Source organism: Perna viridis, chromosome 13, assembly GCF_037379345.1.
Source record: "Perna viridis isolate PV_CMFRI_1.1 ecotype Kerala chromosome 13, ASM3737934v1, whole genome shotgun sequence".
NCBI classification, from domain to species: domain Eukaryota; kingdom Metazoa; phylum Mollusca; class Bivalvia; order Mytilida; family Mytilidae; genus Perna; species Perna viridis.
In genome coordinates, this window is record NC_142457.1 from 27023153 (window position 1) to 27034351 (window position 11199).

The following is an 11199-nucleotide window of genomic DNA, read 5'->3' on the forward strand; positions in this document are numbered from 1 at the left end:
CGTACTTTTCTATGTCCGCGGCTTATTTTGGGGGGTGTGATTCTCGTCATTAATGTATATAAATATCTTCAGAATCTGTTTTAAATGTATATATATTAAAAAAAGTTATAAATTTGGCAAAAATAGCCCCACATCTCTCCAAAACACATTGCAATATTGCTAACAAAATGATTAAATCCAATGTTGAATCCCAAATTTACCTGTAAAATTGATTGATTGTTGGGGTTTAACGTCCGAGCAGCAATATTTCAGCTATATTCAGACGATTAATTAGGCAATAATTACTAAAACAACATCCATTGTTCTCTGCATGTAGGAATATCCAGAAAATATATTTTTAAAATGTTGGAATAGCCAGAAGACACCATTATCGTTATTGTGCATCTTATCAATTTTTTCCTGTATTATACAAACACGACAGTACCATTAAATAAAGGGCAATAACAAAACTACCCAACTGATAAATTCTAGGCAGTAGTCAAACGGAATAGTCTACTAGGTAAGTAATAACAAATGACCAATATAATGAAAAAAAAAACCCAAAGTTGGAAAGCCAACGACTTGGTCCTATAGAAGAGAAAAAAACTGAAGTAACTATAATAATGAATTAGAGGAAGATATAAAAAAGGGACATTCATGAGCTTAATTACTTTTTAACTATCTTCAGTGGCACGTCCTGACGGGGCCCAGGGGGTTGGCGTCCCCATTTATATTGCAAAAATTGTCATAATCATGTATAAAATTGACAAAAATGGCAATTAATGTCCTAACACCCCCTTTTTTCCTGACGAACACGGCTGGCACCCTCCTTTTCAAAGTGTCTGGATCCGCACTTGATGTTATACAAAATTTACACTCTATAAAGACGTTTTATAATCAGCCGTGTGGGTTCAACATGAGACTAAAGCGTATGCGACTATATTGCTGCATGTATATATAATGTAAAAGAAAACTGGTTTTAGACTTCTTTTTCATATAAGCATTTATAAATCAGAAGCACGACTATTACAACAGTACAGATGATTCTCTGGAATGTATCATTAGTCAAAATGAGCAAATCAAACTCCAAAAAGTTTTTTAGAAAACACAGTTTTGTTTAAATATCACAACCTCAATTTAAATTTTCATAATCCCTTAGTAACTCCATAATTTCCAACAGTTTCCCAAACTGTCCCGTTTGTTGGTAATGATTTACTAATTCGCGGTAATGCTCTAACGTCTCTTGCGCTTCTTCTAGCCGTTTCCGCTGTTTGTCTGCTTTTATTCTCTTCGAATGGTACGCGATTTGAAGTTCTTTAATCATGTCCCCCTGAACACGGTCAACCTCTTCCGCCATCGTGCGACCAGCTCGTTTAATGTAGTCCGTTAAATTGCGCATGCGTTGAGCTTTGGATTCCGATACGCGTTGTACCATGGAAGACGTAATTTCATTAAAAGCATCGTTTGCTTCGATACTGGAGATTTTGTCAGTTAAACGCCAATTTTCCGGTATAACCTCATCATCGGGTATCGAAGTTGCAAGATTTTGCTGCTTTTCGATCGAAAAAAAAATATCTGAAAATTGCCTAAGCTCCGGTAAAATGTTATCCAATATAGGCTCTTCTGGCACTTTTGTTTCTTTAGGTCGACAACCACCGTCGTCTGGTGTATTGATGTTGGTGCTTTGAGGATTTTCAGATTCAGCAGCTGTAGTGTTTTGTGTGCTTTCGGCTTCTACATCTGTAGTGCCTTGTGTGTTTGTTGCTCCTATATTCATAGTGCTTTGTGTGCTTTCGGATTCTACATCTGTAGAGCTTTGTGTGTTTTCGGATTCTAAATCTGTAGTGCTCTTTGAGTTTTCGTACCCTAGATCACCTTTATTAACTTCTTGACCACTGTCAGTATTTTTGTCTTTTCTAGTTTTCTCTTGTAGTTTCTCGAGAACATAAATATCCCGCCGAATTTGTATCAGTTCGCAAGTTGTATTAGGAATGTGCACTGGAGCATTTTCACGACTGTTTTCATTGCAAGATTCACCACTACCTGTAACGCCAACGGGTTCATCAGATATATTTCTTTCTAATTTAGAGTTTTCTTTAGAATTGTTCACCTGACTATCTGTAAAAATATCGTGTTCTGATTTTTGAACTGTTGTGTCGATATCGATAGATTCTCCCAATAATGCATCATTTTTGTCTCTAGTACCTGATAGTGTCTCAGACATAGACTTCGATTCGTCTTCTTTTTCATGTGTATTTGATTTCTTTTCTTTTTGATTTTGTGCAAATTTACAATAATTCAATAAACGCTTTTGAAAAAGAGGCATATCTGAAAGTTTTTCGGTCAAAAGGCCTGTGTTTAGGATTAATTTGTCGACCTTTTGAACGCCCTTACGTCCAACTAGGCGAAATTTTTCTATTGAGGCTTGTGGGAGCTTGTATTCACCAGGCAGAATTACCAGATCCTCCGTTTCGTCAGAACCGTGAATCGGAGCTGAAAAGCGCATTGATTTTGTACCATCTTCTGCCTCCACAATTTCACATTGACCTTGATCCGTTAACCTTTGGATCATCTCTTGATTGTGGACTTTTCGGTGATCGTCCGTTACTTTATGCATGTCACTGAATGTTTGTTTCATAATGCTTGTAACTCTTGGTAATATTTCTGAAACAGTTTTGAAATCATCATCAATGAGGCCGGGGTCTTCTAAATTAATGTCACAGAGGTCATTTGTATCCAATAGAATCTTTTGAAAGCGATTCAAAATGAGGTTGCCACCCATAGCAAGACTTTCTGAACACCCTGGTTTCGTCTTTTGCAAATTATCGTCTGTTACGACGTCTCTATGGTTACATTTTTCACATTTTAAAATTATACTTCCGCCTTTCCCCTGTTCACTTACATAGGGAAACAAACAATTACGACAGAAAATCGACACCTTCTTACTTTCCTCGATGATTTTATCGTCGTCAATTCCTTGCAGAAGGATATCATCATCATCGGGCTCGCCTTTATCTTTGTTCTTTTCCTCCTTATCGTCGTCATTGTTGAAATTTTCACGAAGTTCGTCAAATATTTTTCTTAACTCCTCGGCCATTTTGTATGTTTACAAGTTGATATCGACCAGACTTTAAACGTGTCTATTTAAGGAAACAGATACTAATTTAAGTTGTATTAAGTCCTTTCATTGTGCTTGTTGTATTAAATGCCCTAAAATGCGGAAAAGTAGTGAACGATAATATTTTATTATAGATCAGCAACTGCTTTAACTTAAATTTGAACAAATTTCGGTTGCTCGTAGCAGGAAAAGATGTTAATTTTACGATTTTAGTCGTGTCTACATAAGCAAGAATGAAAAGGTTATATATGTAAGTGTCTTTCAGCCGTAAATTCTCGTTTACCTATTTTTTAAATAAAACTTGTTTTTTATAAGTAAAATCAATATATGAAAGTCAAATTCTGTATGCAATTCCGGAAATAGAAAGTTAGAATAGAAAAGAATGAAAAGTTCGAAATTTTGTTTTTACTGCAAAAGAGGGCAGCAAAATTGTTATTTTTTTTCTTCAAAATTTGGCAAAAATGAACCAATAAAAGTATCCACCCTCTTACGAACCACTGAATGGGCGACATTATCAAATTGGCTGCGGTATAAGTAAGACATGGCTTTTAATTTTTAATTTCTACATTTCTCCAGGGTCACGAATTTATTTGCGATATTTTCCCTACTGCTCTAAAATCTCCCGCTTACATTTATTACAATGTTATAATGGAGTATTATATACGGAAGGTAGTCTGTACTGCTTATATGTAGAACGCTAATAGTTAGGCGTCACCTAATAAATTTTCGTTACTTTTCAGATAAAATCCAGTAAAATATATCTTTTTCTTAATTAACAATACGCATATAATCAGCGTAACATTCATGAGGAGTTCGTTTTTCCAAGCTCAGAAATTCGCAATTTTAAAAAATCAATAACAATGAATACGGAAAATTTTAAGAACGTTAAAGAGTTCAATTGTACAGTAATTTTTATTATGAAAGGATTACAGTTGTGTCGTTATTTTCCTTGTATACATTACAGTACACAGGTAAAAATACACAACGTGACATAGGTAACAAACGTTGATAACCATGATACGTATGAACCCTGGCGACAATTTGATTGGCTGGGACATGCATCAGTGAACGGAGTAGTTTCGTACCACAACGAGATTGCAACATACACAGCTATTTTCGAGTTTGGGGGTTGGCCCCTTTACATTTCGTGAAATCTAGGACATAGTGTTAAGCGTGGACATTTAATAACGAAGTACTAGAAAGACAAAACAAAAAAATGAGGTGAGTACAGTTTGTAATTTTTCTCGTATAAGTTATAAACATACTTTGTTTACAAAATATTCTCGCACGAGTCATGAGTGTCAAAACGCCGTTCACTATGACCACCAAAAAGTTGTGACATTGTCAACTGTCAATTTCCGTAAATCTTTAGTTTGTGTATTGCCAAAAAAAGTAAGATTATTAAACAACTTTTAGTATGATTTTATAGAAGAATCTGCCAGTTCGTATAATTCACGACAATATCAGAATGTTCGTTCTGAAATTTGTGTCCGTGGTATTAAATGTATTTATCTGTTTATACCTACCATTTGTTCTAAAGTAGCTATGAAAGTTCGGCATTTTTGTTATCTTTGGCCATCTTTTGAACAAGACCTTTCGATAAATAATTATTTATTTGCTGTTTCTTTTCATCTTTCAGATTGTAAACAATGTTTAATTCTTTTGCATTTCACAAGACAGAAAATTTGCAAAACGTTTTACTCGATATTATTTTATATTTATAAATCCATTCTTTTAAAAACTACATTGAAAATTTTACAAATTGTTTTGTTTTTGATCGTGCCAGTTAAAACTTCTTATTAGAAGTAATTTGTGTCAAATTGAGACAAGAATCCATGTGTGGAGGTATTTTTTTCGTATTTACAAAACCCACACGTAGTTGTTTTTACATGTACATTATGAACATTGATCCATTTGATAATGGGAAATCATGTACATCACAATGCATTGAATTTTAAATAGAATTAACTGGATTAGAAAGCTTTTATTTTAATACGTTTAAACAGCAGTTAGGATTGTATCTTTTCAATGTAATTCACTAATACGTTTTCAATAACAAAACATGTAGCTTCAAAATGTAGGTATCTTTTTAAAAAATATATATTTTACAATAGTAAGCATTTTACTTACACTTGCAGCTGTTTCTATCGTTGTTACAAGTGTCAAACTACTTAAAATTTCTTCATGTCGACGACGAATTATTTCTCGTCAAACAAATGACCACCTACCATCTATTATCTTAACGAATGATAGCTTGATATACGATGGTGTGCCTTATTTTAGGTGGCCAAAACCCTATGCTAGAGGTGCTTATTTTGACACAGACAACTATTTTCCTAGAACACGAGATTTGTAAACAAACGCAGTACTTCTCTTACCCAAAACAAACCTTTTGTACTTATTGTCAAATAAAAAAGAAACAGCTTTGATGACATGCAACATAAACACATTTATTCTAATAATTATCTTTAAGAATGCCCATTGTTTTAATATGCGTAAATAAATGTTCATGTACTTGTAATCCAAAGCATGAATACGTATTTCTTTCTGATTCACAACCCACAAAAGTTATTATTGTCAAGTCTGAACTCATAGATCAAAACATATATCATGTTCCTGTTTCATAATGATTACACCTATATATCGAAGTAGACATTGCTATTTGTTAATTGCATAACATCTTAAGAGATACTAATCAAGCAAGGTGTTGATGCAATTAGCGCCTCAGTGGGGAAATATGGGGAGGGTATCAACCAAAACAGTTGTTGTTTTGATTAAGGGACAACATGGATATATAGAAATAGGGGATATTGGAACATCATTTGGTCGAGAAAATTTGTTGCACCAAAGACATTTACAGTATTTTGTTTTGCATGGAAAATTATAGCATAATGTTTGAGTGCCTGAAAAGATTTTTTTATTTCCTCCAACACATGTTGAGCGTTTTTTAAGTACATGTATCACTTATTACTGTACCCCCTTTTCCCTCCCTATATACATGTAATTTTCAAATGCTGAAAAACCTCTATGACAAATTACATAGATTTAACCCTTGGTCAAAAGTTAACCACCTGTGTAAATGTACATGTAATTCAGACCATAAGAACAAAGAGAAATTTACTCGGAATGTCACCCTATCAAATTTGATAAGAATCAGACAAGGAAATCGCCCCTGAGCTAAATTCTTACGTAAATTTATAATTGATAAAGGTAATTAGAATTTGACATTTTCTTCATATCTTCCTTCTATTTCTGCTCAATATACATGCCAGAATAATGCAGAAATATTTATGATATTGGCATGTACACGCATATTTATACAAATTGTATTTGCAAGCGATAAATTTGGTATTCAGATTCAAGTGAAAACGTTAAGAGTTAAAAAGAAAAACGGTTATCGCAACCAAAGAAAGACAACCCTAGCCGAATAATACCAACATTTAAAAACGAAGATTTTCTAAATTACAGTCGTAATTGAAATATTGGAAAACATTACTTTGGAAACGAAATCGCGTAAATTATATATATCTTATAATAAATTATGTAAATCCTACCACTCTATACACGGAAAATTGGACAATTTCTTGGTTTATAATACGTAAAAACTCGTAATCAGAAGGATTTGTTAGTATATTTTTACTAGAAAAATCTGAAGAAAAATATACGTAATTATCTGCTGCACTTGCATCATGAATTTTAAACAAGGATTTCCCTAACGAGGCACACTTAAAACGATGGATTAAGTGCTATTAATTTTCATCACATTCATAACCACACGTAAACATGTTGATATTTTCCGAGCTTGCTTTGGAGCTTAAGTAGCATTTTGGCAGCGAAACGTATTATTCAGATTCCGGGATATCTCGGCTTAGCAAAAGATTATCTAAATCCCTTTGTCTGCGGTCTCCTATCAAAACATAGCCCTCTGTCAGCAGGTACCGTCATAACGACATTATCGTTATATAATCGCTCTGCATGACCGAAAACATTCAATGTCTCATAATTAAAAGATAAATAAGTTCATATTTCTATTTATCAAGTTGTTTGCATTGTTAATTGGAACTAAAACACACACATTTAGATAAAAAGGGTGTTAATATGAATTAAGAAATCCTTTGTTATTTTTAAGTCGGAAATGTAAACAAATAAATACAATACGAATAATTAATTGTTGTTGATAGTCAAATATATACATGTATAGTGCTACGGAGTTTTTAGTTAGCACAGGTCGGAAGTCCTGGACCTTCAGTTTCTGATGCAGGGCCTTTGAAATATCTTGCCAACATGTTTCCTGGACCCATCGTATTTTCATTAACTCTTATTGATGACCTTTCACGTAGGATGTAAAAAAATCCAGAACCATTTGAACCCCTGTTGCAAAGAATATAATTAGCCAGAGCTACACATTGCCCTTTTCCCATGCAGATTTACGGTTGCCCTTCGAAGATTTTTTAATAAAACTATTTTATTTCTTGTTTTTCAGTGTGGTTTGGATTTTTGGGAGTTGGGCGAGTTGGAGTAAACTCCGAGGGAACGACGACGACGACTGGGTCGACCGACTGAACCATCTTTACACCGTCGTATTACTTTGTGTCTTTGCTGTGTTTACAGGCGGCGGACAATACGTCGGCGACCCAATTCAATGCTGGTGCCCCGCTCAGTTCACGGGGGCGTATGTCTCGTATACGAAATCCTATTGCTGGATTAAAAACACGTACTATATTCCAATGAATAATGCCATTCCATCTGATCATATGGACAGAGAGACCGAAGAACTCGCCTACTACCAGTGGATCCCTATTATTTTAGTTTTTATGGCTTTCCTTTTTAAATTCCCTTGCCTGATTTGGAGAATGTTGAACGGCTACTCGGGACTTAATGTTGAAAAGATAGTGAACATGGCAGTTTCTACCCAGACAAGCGACCCGAAGAAGAGAGACGAAACCGTCAAACACATTAGCGTCTACATCGACCGTTGGCTAGAAACGCATAGACCCTACTCTCACAACTTTATGGTACGAATGCAACACAAATTGTCACGTTTTTGCTGTGTTTTCTGTAACAAGCGTGAAGGAACATTCTTAACCGGACTTTACATGTTTGTTAAAATTTGCTACTGCGTCAACATTATCTGCCAGTTTTTTATTCTGAACGCTTTTATGGGTCACAACTTCTGGTCAGCTTACGGATTTGAGGTCATCGACGGTCTTGCACGTGACTGGGAAATCAAGGAGTCGTACCGATTCCCACGTGTCACGCTCTGCGATTTCGATATCCGACAGCTTGCAAACGTACAAAGATGGACCGTGCAATGCGTACTTCCGATAAATCTGTTCAATGAGAAAATCTTTATCTTCCTCTGGTTCTGGTTCGTTTTCGTAGCCGTAGTTACATGTGGTAACTTCCTGTTCTGGATCTGGAGAGTGGTTGTAAAACAGAACCGCGTCGCTTATGTCAAGAAATTTTTGAAGGTCAACGATCAACTTCATGGCGAAGACGAAAAAGCTCTATGTAGAAGATTTGCCAATGATTACTTAAGAGACGATGGACTCTTTGTTTTACGTATTGTTGCTAGGAACACAAACTCTATACTTCTTACAGACTTAGTCATGTGTCTATGGGGCATTTACAAAGATAAACCGGAAATTAGAAAAGAACATGACAATTACGAAACTAACGCGTAAATACGTCTGCAGTGCGTAGCTATATATGCCCCGAAGTGGTCTTTCATCGCGTGACATTCCGAGACTGTGCACACAGAAGCATTCCTATGCAAAGACTATTTTATTTTGCACAAGTTGTTCAATTTTAGGTGCTAGCCTTCATGTTATTATTAAATAAGTCACGTGTTTTGTGTTACAGCGAGATCGAAGATAGAGGTCACTGCCTCCCTTTTAGCATTTGTTATGACATTATCGTTTTCCAGTTTGTGCTTGCCAATGTTATATTGAGGAGTTGTTTTCATTTTAGTGTTTTAACCATGGTCATTTCTAAAAGAGAACTTTTATAGAGCGATTTTTTTCATTAGTCTGTTTTTTATTGGCCAAGTGAACGTCCAGCATCTGCATGACATACATTGTACGTGTAGTATACAATTCTGTGATAAAAATTGATACATAACTGCCAATGATTTTTCCCACCAACGAATTGTCTAATCAAAAGTCATTCCATATCCAAATTCTAAGCGGTTTGATTCGGACCAGTTCGGGAATTTCCTACCATGAATGTAAAAACCCGGAAGGTTGCGAATCCGTTTCATGTGATAATTCTATTAAAAACTAGATATTAGCTTATTGCGGGTATTATAATGTAAGGGATACATGTATTTATATTTTATATAAATTATCTTCCTCGTGGCATTAAAACAAACGAAATCTTGTCTTCCAGTGTTGTACAGAGAGTAGATGATTTAGTTAATTTTAATTTATAGTTGATTTACAATAATCTGATGTTTGTAAGTAACCGATGAAACGATCATATATTGCTTGCTTGTGTTCCAAGTGCTTGAAATCTTTAATACATTGAATCTCTGTCGAAATGTGATCATTTGAAATAGTTGTCTTTAATTCCAAAGTGTGAATTTTATTACGTTATTTTGATTGGCTGTGTAAACAGATTAATTGTTTTTTTATAATGATGCTGAAAACTTGTCTTCCTTTTTTTTACGACAATTTAGGAACACATTTAATAGGTCAACTTCGATGGTATCCGTATATGTTCTGAGAATGACCGAATGAAGCCGAAAGCATTGTTGATTCATTTTATGCATGTTTCTTTTTCATTTGTTGGCCATCAAATGGCAAGTCGTACTTATCCATCGTTTTTATGAGGAATGTGTTTTAAAAATCCAAGAACGATAGCGGAAGACTAATAACGAACCCGTTCCCGCCAAAATACTAGTATGCAAATGTAATTGGAAATAACTAATTTTTTTTCAGGAGCACGAACTAGTCATGTAATTGAATGAGTGGTAGCGAGTTTGTGTATTTGATGTGTAATATAAGTGTGTACATACATCCTAAACAGAACTATGTAGTTGTTTTACATGTTAGGGAAAATGTATATCAAATTATGTTGCAATATAGTCATTTCTTTACATTAAAACAAAATAAAAGATAAGATCATGATTATGTGTATTATTTTTATACCACACATGACCAAATTGCTAAGCGTATAATGTTTTTTGACATGTTCATTTGTCAGTTTTGTCAATTCTGTGGTACTCTTTTATTCGTTGGATCTCCTCTCGCACTACTAGACAGATTTTCACGAATCTTGTCATGTTCAAAATGTAGTAAGGACACAATATTTTCATGGTAGTTCAAATTACCTTGAAATTTGTATCCTTCAAATTTTGTGGGAGTCGTGTCCCTTTGATGTGGTTCAGAAATGCATCCTTTTGTGTTTTGCTTTTGACGAAGGGAAAAAAAAACTTTAGCACAGAAAAAGATCAAGAGCAGAGAACAAATCAACAGATCTCAGGTTTAAGTGTTTTAAGTGCAAGCATGTCAGTTTCCAGGGGGAAAACAACGAATCGGAAATAAACAAGTACGATCTTTCCAAAAAAAAAAGATAGCCGACGTAGTGAAATTTTACTTCTAAGTTTCTACATTTCTTTCAAGAAAATAACACATGACACGCAATTTATATCTTCGATACAGTTTTTGAACTCTATTTCAAGTTTTCGATTTGTCTGAATATAGCTGAAATATTGCTGCTCGGACGTTAAACCCCAACAAACAAGTTTTCGATACAGTTTTTAACGCAACTAAGTTACCAGTATTTGGCCAATCGGGAAACAGAATTGCGATCAGGTGACTTGCGTTTCCATACAAGAGCGCCCTTCAAGTCAAAGGGTAAAAAGCGAAACTAAAATCCAACAAAAGGACGGAGTCGAGCTGTTGTGCCTTATAGCATGTATAGTTATTACCTTAAAAAGGGCAAAACACAACGGCAACAAAAAAGCAAACACACATGCACATTTGAAGAAAACGGTCGAACGAAACAAAACCAAAAAAAAAGGTAGTAATGAGAATCAAGACACTGTTGCATATTCCTAAAAAAGAGACAATCTTGGAATTTAAACCGTTTGCATGAAGGCC

General features: G+C 34.8%; 2 protein-coding genes across 2 annotated transcripts; one reads left to right on the forward strand and one right to left on the reverse strand.

Moving 5' to 3' along the window:
• Window positions 1-952: 952 nt before the first annotated feature.
• LOC148600155 (uncharacterized) lies at window positions 953-5371 on the reverse strand. Its single transcript, XM_088557200.1, has 2 exons — window positions 5228-5371; window positions 953-3189 (listed from the first exon to the last, which is right to left on the reverse strand). Exon 2 carries the CDS (start codon window positions 3074-3076, stop codon window positions 1112-1114), a length of 1965 nt encoding a protein of 654 aa, XP_088413326.1. The 5' UTR covers window positions 3077-3189; window positions 5228-5371; the 3' UTR covers window positions 953-1111.
• On the forward strand, window positions 4200-10224 carry LOC148600156 (innexin unc-9-like). The gene is made up of 2 exons (XM_088557201.1): window positions 4200-4318; window positions 7581-10224. Exons 1-2 carry the CDS (start codon window positions 4314-4316, stop codon window positions 8779-8781), a joined length of 1206 nt encoding a protein of 401 aa, XP_088413327.1. The 5' UTR covers window positions 4200-4313; the 3' UTR covers window positions 8782-10224.
• Window positions 10225-11199: the final 975 nt, after the last annotated feature.